General features: G+C 39.7%; 1 protein-coding gene across 1 annotated transcript in view; it reads right to left on the reverse strand.

Annotated features, from left to right (window-relative positions):
- The window catches only part of LOC109466371 (cytochrome b-245 heavy chain-like), a 23,712-nt gene extending 5,704 nt beyond the window's left edge, over positions 1–18,008 (reverse strand). The window contains exons 1-8 of the mRNA XM_019764084.1: positions 17,593–18,008; positions 11,822–11,917; positions 10,917–11,027; positions 5,780–5,864; positions 3,415–3,593; positions 2,534–2,634; positions 1,736–1,816; positions 1,125–1,251 (exon numbers count right to left, since the gene is read on the reverse strand). Coding sequence (XP_019619643.1) covers positions 1,125–1,251; positions 1,736–1,816; positions 2,534–2,634; positions 3,415–3,593; positions 5,780–5,864; positions 10,917–11,027; positions 11,822–11,917; positions 17,593–17,637 — 825 coding nt within the window. The 5' untranslated portion in view covers positions 17,638–18,008. The remainder of the gene's footprint in view (positions 1–1,124; positions 1,252–1,735; positions 1,817–2,533; positions 2,635–3,414; positions 3,594–5,779; positions 5,865–10,916; positions 11,028–11,821; positions 11,918–17,592) is intronic.
- Between the last annotated feature and the right edge of the window lie 3,300 nt (positions 18,009–21,308).

Consider the following 21,308-nt stretch of genomic DNA (forward strand, 5'->3'; position numbering starts at 1 on the left):
TTTTTTTTTTTTTTGCAAATCAGAAAAAAAACGAAGAGGCAAATCCGAGAACCAACAAATTAAATTGGTGTGGCCTTAGCTGCCCACCCATGAAGGGTGGCAGCTATTCTTCCAGGAGAGGGTACATGAGACATAACAATACATCACATACAATTATAATACATTTACATGTACATTAAACAAATGTGCAACATTGTGCTTTACTTATTCATGTCCCTCATGTGCTTTAGTAGGCCTTGTTTGAACTTCTCATGTGATGACACTGTTTGCAGCCCATGTGGTAGAGAGTTCCATGCTGCAGTAGTTCTGTATGTGATTTGGCTTTTTTAGTGCTGTTTGTTTTTGGTTTGTCTAGTTTGAAGGTGTTCCGAGTAGCTTATCTGGTTCTGTAAGTGTGTTGATGTGACACCGAGTTGATTGTAGAGTATGGCTTGTTGTTCGGAAGACAGGGTTTTTTTGAAAGTGCACATGTTGTTGATGCTAAGGCACTATTTGTTTCCTTATTGGCCTGTATAATACATGTAATTGTCTTCACTACATTAAATGTATGAACTACAAATTCCGTTAGTCGCTGACGAAAAGTTGTGGATGCCATTTGGAACGTCTGACGTTTTCAAAACCTACGTATCCAGTTGCTTGAATAACAATTTCCTTGTATTTGTCACCACCTGGGTGTCCAACCTTCATCGACATAGAGTTATGACTTTGATTTTGAAAAGTTTAATTAATATGCGGTTGTAGTGAAAAAAGTTACAGTTGATACACAGTCCCAGTGCTGATACAAAAACAGCTTGCTTGGTCAGTTTTGCCATTTATTGCCTACTACATATAACATCTGTGTCCATAATATCACCAGGGTCCATAATATCGCCACCTTGAGAAACAGTGTGCTTAAAGTCATATTTTTACTGCAACATACTTTTGGTATGCACTCCTTCACACATCAAATGTACATACCTAGGGTATGTTGCAGTAAAAATATCTTTAAGCACACTGTTTCTCAAGGTGGCGATATTATGGACCCTGGTGATATTATGGACACAGATGTTAACTACATAATAATGTAACAGTGGATCTGACATGTGCTGAATATAAACAAAGAGTAATAACCAATAAAAGCACACCTGTGCTCCTCCTCCTTGAAACTGTGGAATCTTACAGGTGGCATCAGCTGGACTCCATTCCAGGTACCTTTTGAAGCACTCTTCAGGGTTATGTACATCAAGGTTGGTCTGTCCACGTACAATACCACTGCAGGTGCATTAAGGAAGACTTAGTGTACATCATGAATAATGTACCATTGGGTTGAAGTAGTCTAACTTAAAGATACTTTTTTAATAAGAAGAGAGGGTTAGAAACCAAAAAGAAGAGAATATTCTTTGAAGCTAACTTTGTGTAGGTGTTCTCTCCTATTATGATGCTAGTCAACTTTTTTTTTCACTTCATTTCCAGTGAAGCAGTTTTCTATCATGATTAATTACTTGTCTCATAACAATGATCAAAGAGATTCAATTTCTATGGCTAGGAGTCATGATAAGTTGTCTCTTCTAAATGGAACATGACAAACTTTGAAAAGGAACTACTGGCTTAATTTTGATGCATTTTGTGTACCTCAAAGTTAAGAATTTTTGGTGACCCTGAGCCTGAGGTTACCGTAGGTGGTTTCTACATTGATGATAGTGACCAGTGAATAGCACATTGAGAATACTACAGCTTTGTAAAAAACCCTACTCACCCGATGCCATGCAGGACCAGCCCGATGAAGAAGATGATGAAGAGGTGATGTGTGTACCAGAAAACCTCAAAGTAAGACCTCCTGTATGTCAAAGAATAATATCATTTCATCAGACTGGTAGAACGTATTCATTGGAATTTTCTTCTCCCCACGCTTACATTTGGATGTCTATCAGACACCTTCCTCAGAGCTTCTGACTGGAGTGCTGTTTCTCGCCAAAGTACATGTAGGTGGCACTTTTGCAGCGAGAACACAATCCCAGGACAAGCTAGGATACGAGCTTATTTGGGATTGTGTTCTTGCCCACAAAAGCGCAAACTACTTTGGCTACATACATGGATAGCGACCAGAAGCATAATGTACATTAACTCATTCAGAAGCTCTGAGGAAGGTGTTTGATAGACATCATCAGGTACATCATACCGTACATGTAAACAAACATGAGATTCTGTCTTAAGTTTGCAGTCCATTATACAGAAACCCAAAACATCTGAGCCTTGTTTTGGGGTGAAAATTGTACTAAATTTTGTAGTAAATAAAAAAAAAAATAAGAAAAGCACTCTGGTTACGTGAAAGAAAAGACCTAAAGAAAAATATGGGGTGGTGAAACTTATCATTTTCTAATAATTGCACAAAAAATCTTTGTGCGATTTTAATTTACTTCCAAAATAAATTACAATCACACTTAGATTAGATTTCTGTCAATCGAAAAATTTAAATTCTTGGCGCAAAAATGTTACATAATGCCCCTTTACTAGTCAGGTCAGAGACACAAAAGCAGACAAGATGACACCTGACCTGATGACTTCAGTAGATGATGACACCATGACAATAAGTGCCAGTGTGATGACCACACCTGTCACACCTGCGATCGTCTTCAGACCTTCTATAATGGGATCCTGAGAAAAGGCAAGGTGGAGTCTTAAATATGAGCAGAAAATAGTTTTTAAAAGATGAATATTCACAAATCATACATTTATTTATAACTTATAAAAAAATTAAAGTCAAGAAATCTACATGGCCATGAAGGTTGTACAAATGACTAAACACACAGGGTATGGTATGGTGAATAATAGACTCTTCATTAAACATTTCTCCACATTTTCTTCCTTTCCTTTGGAATTGACTTTGGCATTTTGCGACAAATAGTATCATGTTCCAAGTTTTTGTTGCAATTTACAGCATATATTTGTTCATTTTAGAGCTGCATTGTACAATGTACTGTATGGTCCAAAACTTTTTTTCTTTGAAAATGGACGAAATTTGATGCACGCACAGATGTCATCCATATAATCAAATAAACATGGCCTGAGCTATGAGAGATTTATGACCAATTTAATTTGTTGTTTCTTGGATTCGCCCTGTCCAATTTTTTCTCATTTGCATAAAAACAAAAATTGGGGGGTTCTGAATCAACTGTAAAATGCTCACATGAAAGACATTTTGGCCCCAACGGTTGAAAAAAGTCCTTTCAATGTAACAGTGCAATTTTGTTTCATTAAAAGTTCAAAATCTATTGTTTTAATCATAAACCAGCCTGGTATGTTCACTTCAATTCATGGCTCATATTGTAACATTTCCAGCTATCATGGGGTGCCTTGGTCTGTTTTTTTTTTAATTTTGCCCTGTCGCTCCATATTTTTTCTGAAAAAATCTGAGAAACAAAAATGTGGCCTTACCGAGTTAGACAGCCTGATGGGATTGATGTAGGTGGAGTTAACTCCATCCTGCAGACTGGTGAGTTTGGCGATGAGATTTTCCGTGTCGTTACCGTAGAAGAAGAAGGGCAGGTTGTACGGGTCAGTCTGGGCAGCAACCAGCAGCTCCAGGTTGTAGCAGTGAGCACCAAAATGAATAGCTGCAGGATATAAAATAGACTGAAATTATAACACCACTCCTGAATACATATTTTAACCTAGAATGAAAAAATTCACATTGAAAGAAACGGTGTCACTGGGACCTTCTAAAGAATGTTCTGACTGAACACCTATTAAGTTAAAGGCATCCGATGCAATTTCAGAATCAAACAAAAAATAATAATTAATATTTCTGGATGAAGAAATTTGTATGATATTGACATTAACTGCCATTTCTTTGCACATTTTCGTCACCATGTTATACTTTTTAAACAAAAAACAAGCTTATAATAATGCTAGGAGCCCCTTTCTTTTTGATGCCACCACTAAATACCTAATGTAACATGTAATGTTACAACCAGCCTATGATAAAAAAACAAGCAACTTTCCTCTGTCAGTGACATCCTATTTTCGTCTCACAGATGCATGTACATGTATCTAACCGTATGCTATGGGATAGGGTAGATTTAAGCTAATACATTGTACAAACATTTAAAAATGACCATAAAATTGACTTTGATAATTACTTCCCTGAAAATATTCTTGCAATGCATTTCTGGAATGTTTATCAATCTATAATACATCTTCAAGATTTATCACATCATCTGTGTTGAAGTTTGTCCTATGGTTGGTTGTGAAATGACATGTTTTACCGGGCTCTAATTGATCTGGAGGGTACTTGGGGGGAACTACCAGAAATATTGGTGCTGCAAACTCTGTGTTGTCAAATACAAACAATTACTGATACTTTTCAGGATTCAGAAAAGTAATATCTAAAAAGCAGAACACTTTGAATCTGCTGTTGAGTCCCCCTTGTTGATCCCACCACAGTTATGCAGGATAGTAGGGGTACTTCCCTGGGTGGATAAAACCTTATAGTACATTGTACTTATACTGCATAAAATTGTACAGGACTGGTGTGTTATGCCTTAAGGCAGTCTTCTGGTTATGTGAAACAAACAAGCAAACAAGCAGTCAGGGGTAGACATTGGGATTCAAGTTTATATCCATAGGCTAATAGATTAAAAATCATCCTGATTGAAGAGGACATGTTGGTGGCTTAACATTTATTTTTAAATTGAAATTAAAATTGTATTCCTGGTTGTATTGTACTGTACTCTTGCTTTGCAGCTTGTGGGCTGAACTGTGAGAAGCATGTAAGCCCCAGTGCAACAGGGTATAAACTTAAGGTGTTTTTTATTTGTGTTGTATCCTGTTGCACTGGGGCTTTAATCTGAGGCACAAAGGTCTGAAGCAGCTCCCATTCAGCATAGCGTTTTCATCCACAAAGTCACAAAAAAGTGTACGCCTATGTTGTTGAAGGTTAGACATCTAGGTAATAAGATACGCCAAAAAAGAAAAGCTTTTAAAAAAGCTGGCCCGGCCGCAAAAAAAGAACCAGATGAAGGCATCACCAACTTGAAAGAGCCTTAATTTTAAAAAGCTGGCATTTCGGCATTGTTAAATTAAAATAATGCCGACAGCGGGATTCAATCTGGTGAACTTAGCTTTCCAAGACATGTAAGACAAAGCATCGTTATTGCGTTCTCTGCCAAAGTACAAAACAAATTGACATTCCTGAGTAAGAACAATTAGTTTTTGAATGTTGCAAGCAAAACAATGGATGTTCTCAACAAAAACCCCTCTACAGGGACAGCAACCCTAAGTACAATTGGTATGAATTTCAAAAAGTACCAGTGATTTACAGAGTGCAAGTTGGCTGGAATTGAACCTGTCAAATTCACTGGTCAGGAGTGGGATAATAAGTTGGAGATGGCAGGCTGACCAGGTTTAACTGTGCCAGGTCATCAGCTTTAGTTAGGAACATCCTTTTGGATGGGAAGTATTTATTATAATAAGCCTGTATCTGTGCATGAATATGTATGTGTACATGAATCTGTATCTGATTGCAAAATAAAGATATCGAATGATTGCCATAGAAAGCCTGAGAGGCCTAGGTCCCATATTTGAGGAGAGCTCTTAAAACCTCATCGATCAAGCATGTCAAAGACTCCACCACACCTATCATGATCAATAACAGTAGGGTTCCTTCCAGGTGTGAGTGGATCAATCTAACTTACAATCTGTTGTTTGTAAGCTGATATCTTGCAAAAGAATTGACAGCCAACAGTTATGTCCATAGTTCTACAAATGTGGTGAATCTCAATAAAGAAATAAGTTTCCTCACCTGTGTGGAGACATATCATGTAAGCCACTGCTCTGTGAAATGTTATGTTCTTGTCCAACTGCCGACGGATGCTGCGCCGACAACACTATGGTATGGAGAGAAATGCATTCAAAGTGACTGACTTTGACTATATCTACTGTTACTTAAAGCTGTGAGCTTGTATTCAGAGACAAATGTTGTCACAGGAACATTTGTGAACTTCTTTCCACCTCACTTTAAACCAGGGCTCTACTAGTAGCCAGATCGAATTTTTTTTCGTAAGGCCACACCAATTTAATTTCTTGGTTAACGGATTCACCGCTTCATTTTTTTCTGATTTGCAAATAAAAGTAAAAATTCAGAATCAACTGCAAAATGCTCATATTTTGTCCTGAACAGTTGAAAACAGTCCTTTTCATCCTAGTTGTTACAGTTATTCCATCTTTCAATGCAATGGTATTATGAAAAGTTCAAAATTCATTTTTCAAATTTTGAACCAGTCTGGTGTGTTGACTTCATGGCTCCTATCAAACCATTTTGGGCCATAATAGGATGCCTAGGCCTGTTTTTATTTTTTTTATTTTTTTCGCCCGCCCGCTCCATTTTTTTCTAGAAAAATCCGTTAACCAAGAAATTAAATTGGTTTGGCCTAAGCCCTGATTCATGGGTGGGGTGATTCATCTGATTTGGGTGGGGGAGCACCGTAGGCGCGGTGCTGTCAAAGTCCGAGGCACGCTCCCCCTGTAATCACTCGCACTCACTGGGTCGAGCTTCCCTCGGTTCCCCTGCAATAAGCCTCCAAAAGGCAAATCATGGGGTTAAGAGTGATTATCGCTTGTCCTTCGAATATTTTCATATTCCTACCCACATTTTTTGTTGATTTTTTTCCATCAAGGTTGTTGGATTGCTTCTAAAATTTTTCTATCACATAGATAAGAGGCAAGGGTAGGTAAGGGAGACAGTACCTGCAATTAACCTACCTTTATTTGAGAAATATTGCATTACTGTGCTTGTAAAACTAAAATTAGAAGTAAAACTAATAATAAGATTTGGTTTGACTTCTATATTGAATTCTAACCTTGTGTTGAAAACCCTCATGCCCTGGGGCAGGATTATGCACCCCTAGCCTAGTTAGCATATTCACCTGCATGACATGGCACCCTTCCAAACAATGAAAACAAACAGTTGCGCTTGACAAACAGGCAACTACTTTGTTCTGTAAACTCAGGTGACTGCCTCAGGACAATAGGTACCAGACACTAGTATCACCTGATGTTTCCTGTCGTGACTTTTCAGGGAAAGTAATCAGGACTCGAAATTCATTTTTGGGAATAGGTGCACTGGTGCACCCAAGCTAAAAAATTAGGTGCATAAAAATATTTTAGGTGCACCATATACGGTAAAATAACTAGAATGTCTGCAAAAACTATAATTATGTTTCATTTTCCAGAAAAGTACCAAAACAATAATTGTATCATTTTTTCTGACACTTGGATGTTAAGAATATGCTGTAACTACTATACATTTAACATCTTTACACCATTAAACCTACTAGTAAGAAAATATTTGGGTGCACCAAATTTGGGTGCACTAAGGTGCACATTCATCCAGTATTTTGAGCCCTGGTAATGGAGCCTGTAGGCAAAATATCATTCTGCTGTGCATAACAAATACTCACTGGACAGGCATTTGTGACATCACCGTGTTACTACTCTCTTACTGCTTTAGTACATGTACAGTACAGAAACTTCTGATGCATTAAATAATAAATCCCAGGAACAAAATTTGAACATAACAGCTTACCATTAAAGATATCAAATCTTCAAATATCAAATTCTTCAAATATTTCAAATATCAAATCTGAACAAGTAGGAAGACATTATACAATGATTGTATACTTGTTGCAATTGTTGTCCCCGTGTAGACCAATATACATATTGATTATTTGAGATTGATATGTCTGAAGAATGTGTGATTTAGAAATACAATTTTCTCTACACGGGAACAACATTTGGGGGCCCGCAAGCCCTTTTCCGTATAGCGTAATTGGCCGTTTTAATTCTACGTAAAGCGTAGATGGACCGCTCTTCGCATTTTGCGTAGAGCGTATTCCCCATTTTAATTCTACGTAATGCATTGTAGACGCTTGGAATTTAGCGTAAAGCGTAATCAAGAGGTTTCCGAATTCAGTGTAGAGCGTTGTAGGGACCCCCCCTTGCAGGCCCTCACATTTGAACACCACCAGGTGAAGCGCATTCCTAATGTCCCTCTGAGGTGTTAGAAGTGCAAGAAAAATACTCCCGACCTTTTAAAAAAATTAACTCTACATTCAAACTGAGTATAAAATAAAATTTTCATCTCAACAACTCCAAGCACACAATTTCTCTACTGTTAACTATATCAATGACCTTATAGGTTTTGAAACATTTTTTTTCTCGGGTTGCCCTTGCCATTTTTTTTCTAGGTAGAAAACCTGAGCCAAAAGCTAGGTTGCCCATCATTATTTCAAGTTGCCGTCAACACCGGCTGTGTATTTTGAAAGGCAACTGATAAGTTAGGCCACCTGTAACTGCTCACATGCTGGGTGAGGCAGTACACGGTTTATTTCAGTGTAACTTTTAAGTTTTGTGCTCAGGGCCTGAAATAAAGTGGGTACTTCAAACGAGCACATCGGTAGAATGCACTGCGCCTGCACAAAACCCCCATTTCTCACGGTTTTCGTTGAATTTTTGGTCAACATTGCATCAGAATTTTGCCAGTTGCAGACGATATCTCTTCTGACATAACATTTGAAAACTAACAGACAGGATGTTAAGCTTATATATGCGAGTACGGCCTTATATGAGACGTTCTTTTGAAGTGCTATGCACAATACATTGCGGGTTTTGCGCCAGGTACAGTACGTTCTGCCGAATCGGATGTGCTAATTTCAAACCCTGTCTAAGGCCACACCAATTTATTTCCTTGGTTAACGGATTCGCCGCTTCGTTTTTTTTCCAAAATGAAATAAAAATAAAAACAGAACAAAAATCCATACTCTCGGGTCCCAAATAAACGTTTATTTTTGGGCCCAAAAATCCACCCGGTACGTTGTAATTTTTCAAACTTTCGGCATAGTTAACAGCGTTAAAAATACATTGCTTCAAGGTAGAAACATTTTCTGACTGCAGTTTGTTCGGAAAGCTAGGTTGCGTCTTCAAAAGTTCGTCAAATTCTTTTGATATAGAATTCGCCCCCCACCCCCTTTGCACATGTCACCATTAGTCACCATTCATGGGACAAAACTTCACTGACGACAAACGTACGGCAGATTTACTAAGTCATCGTACCTGTAACAACATATCGTCTCCCTTTTAGATATATATTATATTTAGGAACACGTATTGTGTCGGAAACATGTGCTAGAAACGGGCGTTAAAAATCGGCCGAACTCGGCCTGGGCGGCACATGCACACACACCTTCAAAACGATCTTTTTTTTCCAGGGAAAATGTAAAAAAATAACACGACATAACAATGTATTCTGCCATCACTAACTGTATTACTCTCAAAAAGTACAAAATCCTACCACAAACATGGGAATTTGGCAAAGTAAAAAGTCCTCCATACACGTAAGTCCATTCACTAAAGCAACAGTTACTTTTTCTCACGGTCGGAAGAGTCCACTTTGAGTAGGGGGAAACAGGTACTTTTAATTATAGAAATTACTCTGTGAAAAAATACTACATGTGCATGTGGCATTCTAACAAAGTTACATCTCATTTACATACCTATAAACAGGAGTACAATTGCAAATAATGCATCAATTATTACATCTAAATTTTTTCAATAAAATGGTTCCCCCTACAAATAAAAAATCCCCATACATCAAAGACTTCATAGTGAAACCCTAGACCATTGAGTTTGTGGCAACTTGAAGAGTGTGTCAATGTGGCTATTTCAGTATTTGTTTGAATTATGGCTATGTATAATCATAATGTAGCTGTAGCATACCTAAAGTGTATAATGGGAAATATCAAATGGATAGTACCGGTAGTATTTGGGAATTGGGGAAAGATAAAAAAGAAATAGAATATCTGTTGAATCAGTTACATGTACATGTAATTCTTTTGCCAATGACTTTTACACATTCCTGCAAGGAGGTTGTATTTAACCTCCTTGATTCCTGGAAATTTGTCTAAAGCAAAAATTTAGGATATTGTAAATTTCAAGCTCTAAATAACTTCCATATCAGCCAGACACAATAGAATTCCCAGCCCAGTGGTAAGCTGTGTGCCCTGAACTCTAAGAAAACAATGGGATCTGAAGAGAGCACCTTGATTTACTTTAAACCACTCTTTGGAACTTTGAAAGATAAATAAAAGTGAAACCTGTTGGATTGGAGTCTTGTCAACAGTTTGTTGTTCATACAGTAAATATAGAATACAACACGGGGTATTCCGTATCGCCCGAGGTACCAGCCCGACCGCGCGTCGGATCGCCCGACGGCCAAAGGCCGGAGGGAGATCTGATCCGCGGGAGGGCTGGGACCGAGGGTGATGCGGAATACACCGTGTTGTATTTTATTTATGTCATACCTACCCAAGAAAACGCGCCTTTCAATGCGAAATGAGCGAAAATTTGGTGTCCCTAAACCCCAAAAAATGCGACAACATCAATCCCAACGTCCGAATTTTGTATTCGAATTTCGAAATCGGTGCACGCGGTTAGGCCGAAACGCGTTCGAATCGTTCTATGGAACATTTGGAAGGCCCGGGCCGTACGCGTTAAGAACCCCCGGGCCGTACCGCTAGTTATCACACGGGCCGGAACACCCGTATCGAACGTAATCGCGGCCCAGGTAGGACATAAAGATGTGTATCTTGCAAAATAATACGAATAATTGTAAAGGGATGTAAGAGAAGTTGCTCATGTAGTAAATGGTCCTTTCAGTTCAATAAGTGTCCAATATAATGTCTTATATCATGTTGTATCTTAACTTAATGGATTGCTTACTACATGTCTGTATGGCAGGTAGTCTCAAATTTTTATTTATTTTTTTTTTCGCCCGCCCGCTCCATTTTTTTTCTAGAAAAATCCGTTAACCAAGAAATTAAATTGGTGTGGCCTAAGAATGAGACCAATGGAGGGTGTATAATGTACATGACATGATAGCCTACCCCACAGGATCCTCGCAGGTAGGAGATGAGGTTCCTGCAGACAGGCAGCAGGATCAGCATACAGTTGAAGTTCAGACACGCTGCAGGGGCTCGTGCCCAGGCTAATCCATGCTGCAATAGGGACAGTAAGGATGGTTATTTGACTTCAGAATCTGTAGTTTGTACATACTAAAAACTACATATATGTGCAAAAACACTGTAACTAGCAAAAAAGATCCTACATGCTGTCACAACACAGCTTTTTAGTAAATTGTGATCAAGATTTACTAATTTACTATTAATGTCAATACGACATGTTTTTTTTCTGCTAATTTCTTTATTCAACAAAACCACAATACGATACACCTTACTTGACAATGTGCTTAATTTTAAGGCTTTTTGTATTTTTTTCATTCTTTACCATTTTTTTCAATTTTTCTGATAGTTACAAAATGTATCAGAAAACAACACGTCATGGCTATAGTGACTATATACAGTTGCTTTTCTTTGCTTTAAGAATTAATTAAAAAGACCATTTTTCTCAAGCCGTGGTGCCGGGTTCTGAACCAACTGCCATGCACTGTGGCATCATCCATAGCAATCAAATTATTTTAATAGAATGAACTGGTTGAATGATGAGCAAATAAGATTTGATGTTCCCTAACATCAGAAGAGTGTATTTTGTCCAAGCTTCTGTTCATTGAATAATGCCTATTGTCTGGAACTCAGTAACACACGGTTGCATTTCATTGTTATCTTGAAAGTTCATCTGTATTGCTCATTCCTTGACAAAGACTTGAGCTGTACAGTCAAACATTTGAGTGAGTCCAATTTGTTGTGTTGGAAATTGCAGTTTAAACTTGCTTCATAAGCATTTCATTGTTATTGCTTTCATGTCGTCTTTACTTTAAATGGTCAATACTTACTCCCAGAAGTAACCTGAGATAGTAGAACTGATTTCCTTGGTGGTAAAACAGGAAGTAACCAACAAACAGACCAATGTTGATCCCAAACCACAGAACCTGCAGACATGGGACAGACAAGAAATGTACAACCGTTACAATTATGCATATGAACATACAGTACTACATATTTGTGAAAAGTCCAATTAGAGAAAAATTGTAACACTGACAGTATGAGTTTTACTTTATAATGTGTGCATCTTTGGTAGGAATACTATTTGGCAGGAATGATACTCTGAAAAGGAGAACAGGGAACAATCTCATCAGCTTGGTGAACAATTGAATAGCATTGTAAGTTATTTTGAATCACTAATATGTTTAGCAAGAGCTAGAAATACTTTACAATTTGGAACTTAATTGTTAGCAGTAGTTACAGCTTTAGTGACAGTAAACCAGTCGTAGCTGCCCTAATGAAAACGACAGGTGGTCATTAAACATTGGCTCTTCAACAAGTGGTTGTGAATAAAGAGCTTAACAGTGTTCAAAATACCTGTCTGCAGTCTGCAATTTGCAGATAGTTTTTCAAGATTGCAGAAGAAAAATGTATACAATCTGCAATTTTGCAGAAGGAAAAATTGGCACTTGGGATTGGCGCTCCTGGCCCCAAGGCCAGACAACACTGTTCTGAAACAACAGGAGCTTCTTCACTAATTTGCATCATCTTTGTCTTCACTGACATCTTTTGTTTCCTTTTGGACTTTGGTTTCACTAATTTGCATATCAGTCAATAGTTCATGCTTATAGAAGGATCTAATAATAAAGTCTGAAAGTATGAAATTAAAAAGAGTGATACATTCAACTTTAAAGAATTCCAGTAATGCTACAGATTTACAATTAAGCTATATATGATGTAAAGAAAGGCATTAATGGTTTGAGAAGGTTGTAGTATGGTGGCTTGTGTATTTGCAGGAAGTATTTCCAACTTGCAGAACAAAATTTTGACTCTTCTGCAATATTGCAGAGCACTGAAAAAAAGTATTTCGACCACTGGCTTAAGGTCAGGTGACAGTATTTTATATTACTAAGTACCATATAGTGTAACGCTTCACTACCAGTCACATTTGTCTGTAGACACATGGCTGGAAGCATAGTGGGCGACCCATGGAGCAGGATAAATTTGTAGCCTCCTTTGCAGACCTGTTGGGCGTTGGTGTAATTAATATATTTTTCTGTGACTGTGAGCGACGCAAGTAATATGCTGCGGAGGGACGATTTTACTGCCGAGGGAGTTCTTGCCGTGGAGAGAAGGTTTCGCGCTCCAACAACCTTCTCTCCACAGCATATTACTCGTGTCGCTCACAGAAAAAAAAATAAATAACGCCGACGCCCAAAAAGTCTGCGAAGGAGGCTAGATAGATTGCACATCAAAATGGAGTACAAGAGGCACTTATTTTCGTCTTCGTTTATGTTTTTAATTAATATAATATTTGCTCCCCATGAGACGCCCAATAAAGGAAGATGAGACTTATGTATTGGGACGGGTAATATCTAAGACGGCCTGCGTGGGGGGAGTAGTGGTTACCAATTACGCAAAATTTTCGCCACCAATTACTAGTACGAATTACGTTAAAACAGATACAGATACAGAAAATTCTCAGAGCTGATTACGACTTAACACTTTGTGGCTAATGTACTATTACGAATTACGTTCATTTTTGGGGAGGCTGCCTACAGATTACGAAAACTAAAAAGGCCTGATTACGCCGGGTTTACGGAAAACCCTGGCCTGTCTACCAGGCCAGTCTACCTTACCAGTCTACCTTGCCAGTCTAGGACGTCAGGCTACTGAACTCCCCCCATTCATAGCCTCACGAATGGCAAGGCGGCCAAGCAGCTGCGCCTCCTAGCGGAATTTATCTGAATTGCACCCACTACATTGACACGTGCATGCGAAACCTAACACGGCAAGAAATCTACCGGGGCGAATAACAAGATATCTCGCGGTTATTTGAGAGCGTGCGGGTTGGAGTCAACTTTTGACCCAAGTGAGCCCTGGAAGATTAGCCCTGATGGGCTAAAGGGTATCGCAATATACTAAACTAGTGCGGGGGCAGCATTTCCAAATGCCCCAATTCTGGACCCTTCGGCCTCAAAAAGTATTTAAAGCAAGGCAAAAGCAAACATGACAAAACAAATGTTTTTTTTTTCTTGACACATGCATGCAATTATATCTCATTCTTGTTTTCTTTTTCTTGCGTTCTTTTCTTATTAACGTTCGTTTTTTCATTAACACGTTCACTGTTCACACGTTACAAAATAAGGACAGCTGAAAACTTTTTGGCGAAGTATGTCAACAGTTTGGGGTGATGTTATAATGTTATAGAATATATATCTATGTATTGAAAGTTTATTGCAAATTCATGCCCGAGGGACACGATAACAACAAATAAACAGTTAGAGTTACAATAAGTATAACGTTCCATTGTGTATACTGGTTTCAGATGTGTTTTTTTCACAAGTCCGGACTTGGATCACCGGGTTTAGGTTTTATTTTGGACTTGAACCTAAACATGTTTACAAGTCCGGGAGTCGGTACGCAACACTGGTTTGTGTTAGCGGCCCCATAAGGAGAACCTGTCGCAAACCTGACTTATCACCGGTCTTATCTGTTTCAATTTAGCTATCTATCCCTGACCAGCTCAAATTTGATGACTGTGTTGGCGGCACACTGACAAGCGTAAAATTAGCTATTACTCCACATCCTGAGAACAACAGATGCTGTATTCATTCCCCCAACCCACAACACAGTCACACATTCCATAGAGAGAAAGTATTCTGTGGCCTTGGTGCCATGCGACGTGCAAGACCTTTTGTAACAAAAGAAATATTGAATATCATGTGTCAAACATTGTTGTTATCGCATCTAGACTACTGTGGCGCGGCGTGGTTGCCAAGTATTGTACAGGGTAGGAAAACACAAATGTTACAATTAGATAGACTGTTGTGTAGAGCTGCGAGGATTATCACAGGTTATACACTGCGGGATCATGTCCCAGTTGACAAGCTGTTAACGGAGGCTGGGATGGTGTCTCTGAGACATCGTACTTAAAAACTCAGTCTTGTTACAGTTTTTAATGCCGTGCGAGGTAAAGCTCCAATGTACATCTCTGACATGTTCAGGTGGAAGTCTCCACCGATCATAAGAGCTCGCACTCGCACGGCTGTTAAACTGTTTGCTGACTGGGACCCTCATCTGTTGAACTGCCCCGAAATATAAAGTTTGAACTGCTATAAAGGGAGCCTAAGATTCTACGCCCCCCAGTTATGGAAACAACGCCAAACTTTGGGAAAGGTAAAATTCAGTCAGGAATTGTGAAGCCATGAATGTATAGAGAGTTGAAAAAACTCTGTGTGATTTTTTTTATGTATATGTCATATTGATTGTGTTTTTCTTGTAACACAGTCTAGTATTTTGTACTATATATGCCCAGCACTGCCTGAAAAACAGGTTTTCATTCAACCTGAGTGCAGTTGCTGGTGAAATAAATAAACTGAAACTGAGATGACCTAAGTAATGTGATAACGTGGGAAGTTACTTGATGAAGAAAGAAAAGTGAACACCACATTCCCAGCTGAAGTAAAAAGTCATCAAACTACACATCGGTATTAAAACACGAACACAATTTTGTTTATTTCAAGTCCAGTATAAACAAATAAGTATTGCATGGTCATGAGAAATTGAGAAAATGAATACAAAATGTATTAAAGAGTGGTATAAAACAATACGCTAACACAAAGTTCTACTTCTACTATTGTGAATTAATAATGTTCGTATATGTGACAGAGAGGACATGAAACACATGGACAGGGTAATCTATCTGTATATTATGAACCATATTCTGTCCTTTGCGATGCATAATATTCAGGCGTTTACATGCTGGTAGTTGCCCCTGCGACATGCCCTTCTCCAGAAATACCTGACAGATGAAATTAATTTTATCCTACTGTAGCCTGTGAAACCCAGGCTCCGGGGACCACTTCGGAAGGGCCGGCCGCCAGGAGCGCGATTAGTCAGGTTAAACGATACCTATCTGTTAGTGTAGGATAACAAGATTATCTACAGATGTGCGGCACGGGCAATCCTGCCCCCACACTTAGGTCAAAAGTTCATTCCGACCCGCGCGAGGAAATTGGGCACATCAAACGTAACTGCCCAAATGCGCCCGGCACACGCCAAGGAAACGGTCCCAGACTGGCTTAGCGGGTCGTCGGCCAGTCTCCAAAACGGTAAAGACCCTTGCGCGACACCGACATACGAGTATGAATAAAGACCCACACCGGCAGTTTTCACCTTAGTGCCTTGGTAAATGACCGTCGTGTGGATGTGTTTAACTCTGGGGCCGACGTTTCGATGATCAGCCGGGACGCACTCGGAGTAACCGCGAGATCCGTTTCCCTGTTACCGTTGATTTCCCTTGGCTCATTAAAACTTAAAAAAGGGATTAAAACTTAAAAAAAGGATTAAAACTTCGATGAAGTATAATATCTTGTTATAATATCTTATTTCTATTCGACCCGGTAGATTTCTTGCTGTGTTAGGTTTCTGCACACGCACGTGTCAATGTAGTGATTCTGATACATTCCGCTAGGGGGCGCAGCTGCTTGGCCGCCTTGCCATTCGTGAGGCTATGAATGGGGGGAGTTCAGTAGCCTGACGTCCTAGACTGGCAAGGTAGACTGGTAAGGTAGACTGGCCTGGTAGACAGCCCAGGTTTTTCCGTAAACCCGATTACGCCTTACGAAAAAGGGCATGCAGGCCCCTATCCAGACTTGAACCCCGCTTTCCTGACTAGCGGTTACTTTTTAGTGCAAGCTGGAGAGTACTCCTGACCCTTCGCTGGCCTTAGGAAATTGAATCTCAAAATTGGGATAGTACTCAGAATGTGAAACTGGTTTGTCTTTAGACATACAAGGAACTGCCATTAGGGCCCCACCAAAGGGACCAGGGAGGAGGTGGGCACAAGTCTGTTTGTGGAAAAATCGACAGGACCCTAAGTTTTCCTCTTTTATAAGCCCAGTGACAGTTATTGTAACCAACGCAGAATTGTTAACCAACACATGACTCTTTAACTGACACTGATCTAAAGGACTATGTCCAGTGCCATTAAAATGTCGGCCTTGCTTTATACACGTTTTCTGAGTCGACTCAAGTTGTAACCTGATGATATTTTGCAACAGAGATGACAACACCAACTGATTAGGAATAACAGGACCTCATCTCATGACAGAAACCAATCCATAAAATAATATGGAAATAACATTATCATGACACTTGTGCCCACAGTATTAAAATTAAAATTATAATATAACGTTAATTGTATTTACCAGAAAAAAACAATAAACATGCCCTTACATTACAAAATTGACAGAGATAAAGCGAAAGATTGCATTGGTTTGAAGTTTCAGACTACATGTAACGTTACAAACCAATGATGCCTTTGGTCAAAATACAGTACAGTAACGTTGCAGCTGTATCTTCTTTGGTATCTCTGTGAACATTTTCAAGAACTGGCTGAGACTTGTACACGAGTGTAGAAACCACAAGGACAGGTACCATTTTAGGTTCACATACAGACTGACTACAAATGCACATGCGAGGATTTGCTACCGCCGTACAGAAAAAGCTGAAGAGCGGTCTCGTTACCGCTGGAAGTATCTATTGACCGACTACAAGGTAAGATTACAAGGTGAGATACAATACACAGTGATCTGAGATTTTGGAATCTAAGACTTACCAAAATCAGCCACTTGGGGCCTTCATTAACAAGCCAGTCGCCCATACTGCGCTGTTGGGTGTAGAGTGAGGATGTCTGTGCTGCTACGTGCCGCCAGTCGCTCCCTGTTGTTCCCCTGCCGTGTCACGACTACTCAGAACCTCGGTCCGCCCACAGCTAGCGCGCAACAGGCAACAATGCAGACTAATTATCTCAAGCCAACCCGCCGCGCCAGGAGAGGCGTTCCCAGAAATGTAACTGGATATATTGACTTTTGACTATGCAACACGCCCCAAGCAGAATAGTCGAGTCACCCCGCTGTGCCACACCATGACACGCATCCGGATTTCCGATATGACGGTAGATTTTTTCGGAGAAGTTCAGATCCGAGAAGTTCTGTGGAAGTCAGAAAGTCACTTCCGGTATCAAAGTGTTTGGGGGAATCGTCTATTATAAAATAGGGGTGTTAAGGGTAACATTTTTAATTGTATACCATTTTTCTACCGTGACAGACGAGGAATACCTGTTATTTAGCAGAAGACAAGCTGAAACACGCGAAAGGTAATGTTTTATTCAATCGTTGACAAGAACGCGACCTGGTAAAACCACTGGAGTTGGTATGATCATTCTGTGGTCTAAGTGACATTGGCAATATACTACAAATCGACAGAGGGCGCTGTTATTCAGCTCTCTTCGCCACTGCACCTGCCAGACGCATCCTTGAACCTACTATCGAGGTCTGTGCGTTCTCTGAGTTGGATAAATCAGAACGTCTTGATACATATTGGAGTTTTTGCCTCTAGCAGGAGTACCTACACAACTTGTACTCTGACTCTTGAAAATGGACTTTTCCATCTAATGTGGGGACTTACACCGAAATAAATAAATAAACACCGATAGAGTTGCCAGCAAGGTAGTGTTCGCCAGTCTTGTTGATGTGTCATTCAGCACTAGGGGCAGGGACACCAGTAATGCATTGTTGGTGTGACATTCAGGGACACCAGTCTTGTTGATGTGTCATTCAGCACCAGGGACAGGGACACCAGTCTTGTTGATGTGTCATTCAGCACCAGGGACAGGGACACCAGTCTTGTTGATGTGTCATTCAGCACCAGGGACAGGGACACCAGTCTTGTTGATGTGTCATATTCAGCACCAGGGACATGGCGGCGAGACGCTCTGGGCGATCCTCTACCCCGGGACCCAGAGCCTCAGCAGCAGGCACAGGCTCCGGAACGGAACATTCCGGAAAAGGGGGCCACCAGCTGAGGAGCGGAACATTCCGGAAAAGCAAGCACCGGAACGGAATATTCCGGGACAGAATGATCACCCTCCAGTAATGAAACTTGCGGAAGTGCAGGTACATGCTCCCATGCGGAACATTCCGGAACTGCAAAGCGAAATTCTACAACCAGGTCTAGACTACCAGTGGTTTGGAGATGGGAATGACATTCTCCTTCAGCCACTGTAGGTCAAGATCAAGTTTACTTTGTCACAAGACTGTTATTGTTTTTGGTGCGTTCTGTGATTCCTTCCATGGAAAAGCAGTTACTAGTGCAGACAATTATGTCTTTTTGGGTAAAGTCTACTCTGTACAACAATATGTATACTTAAAACTAAACGCTAACTTTATCATATAGGTATTAGATTTCTCTTGCACTAATATATATTGGAATTTCATTTGTATTCTATATATACCCCCAGGCTTTATTGTTTTCGAATTTTCTTGTTACAGGCTTTTAGAATGGTTTTATTCTGTTTTTATGTAGGACTTTATTGACACAACAAAAGCACATCGAATTTTGTAATGTCCTTAACTACATGTAGACATACAGACAGAAACGTGGGTACAAAAAAATTGACCTACAAAATTAAAACAATAGATGAATCATCTTATACTACTTGATCTAAGGTCTAAACATTCTTTGATAGTAAGGGATATTACCTTCTAGAATGAAAATGCATTTATCTATAGCTTGAAATGTAACAAATTTCGTTGAGCAATCAGAAAAAAAAGGTGAAACAATTGTGCGTTTATCATCATACAGTGGACAATCCATAATAAAATGTTGTTCGTATTTAATCTTATTAGGACAGAATGGACAAAACCTCTGGTTTATTTGGGCTTCTTTGCTGTGTTATAGGTAATGTACTATAGCAGTGTGATACCACATTCGGAGTGTGACCACTTTTAAACGAAATAAAATATTCAAAAATTACACTTCTAATGAAGGTTTAAAATTGCAATCATACTCCAATGTTGAGCACAAGCTTACCATGTTTAACATATCCATGGCAAGTTATGGTAGGGTAAGTTAAAGTATAAACCACTCATCAAGACATACCAGAAGAAGCCACGTTACTCACGTTTAAATGCCCTGAAATATACGGGGACGAGGTATGTAATTTTGCACAAAGCTGAGTGAGCGTCACAATTGCAATAATTTCATAGAAGTACCAATCTTCCTATCTTCCGATGTCTTTATGATTCCCAAATGTCACGCGAAAAGACAAAAGCCTGCCTCTGAATCCCCCTACTTGTTGATAATGACGGTCCGGAGGGATATCTCTAACCCGATCTGGCACGGAAACCAGCTATCTAACGTGTAATAGAGTAGACAAGAGCCAGGTAGGAAGGTCTCTACTAGCTCATCCAATTTGGCCACAGCAAGTAATTTTTATGGATGATATCAGTGCGCGCATTAATTTTCGCCTGATTTTGGGGAAAAACCATGCCGAAAATGGGCAAAGATGTCTGTTGCCATGCCGGAAGGTGGATGGAAGATAACTATATATATATAAAGAGTGGAGATAAGAAAAGGCTCTGATTTGATGTTTTGTTTCTTACTTTGATGCAGTGATATGTGATGTTGGCTGTGTATATGTGATGTTCTCACTGAATGAAAACCATTTGTATAATAATTGAGTCAAAATATTAAAATGTAAGAACCTTGTTTTTTACGCCCGCTCGCATTAGATTTGGAGTCTGCGGAGGATGTCATCCATAAAATTTCCGTGTTCTGGCCTTACTGACCTGTCATTCCCGGCTTGTGTGGACATTCCGGGTCCTACTGCAGGCCTTCCATTCACACCGCTTCTGTAGTTTGGCGTCGGACGAGGAAAATAAGACTTCCAGCTCTACGGATTTGTCTTCAGATTTCCGAACCGAAGGAATTCCAGTTGACTGACGAGCACATGTAGTACTGCGGCACCTCCCTGTACCGACTGACGGTGTTTGTACCTGTCTGGACTCAGCAATAACAAGTACTCAGTACGTAACAATGTAAGTACTTTATTTATTTGACGGTACTGTTGCCTTAATTTCTATAGTTTTTCTTTTATGGCTAGGAACTTTTAAAGGAGGTCCTCATACTAATTTTTTTAAGGAAAAAATTATATCTCCTACAAGATTCTACGCCTCTCGTAGGGGATCTATAATTCGCACGTGAGCCTTATATTATATTAAGCGGTCCAATATTGGTAAGATACGAATTAGTGCCTGACACGCACACACACACACACACACACACACACACACACACACACACACACACACACACACACACACACACACACACACACACACACACACAGACAGACACAAGCACACACACACACACACACACACACACACACACACACACACACACACACACACACACACACACACACACACACACACACACACACACACACACACACACACACACACACACACACACACACACACACACACA

This window comes from Branchiostoma belcheri, unplaced genomic scaffold, assembly GCF_001625305.1.
Source record: "Branchiostoma belcheri isolate BF01 breed outbred unplaced genomic scaffold, Haploidv18h27 scaffold164, whole genome shotgun sequence".
Lineage (NCBI taxonomy): Eukaryota > Metazoa > Chordata > Leptocardii > Amphioxiformes > Branchiostomatidae > Branchiostoma > Branchiostoma belcheri.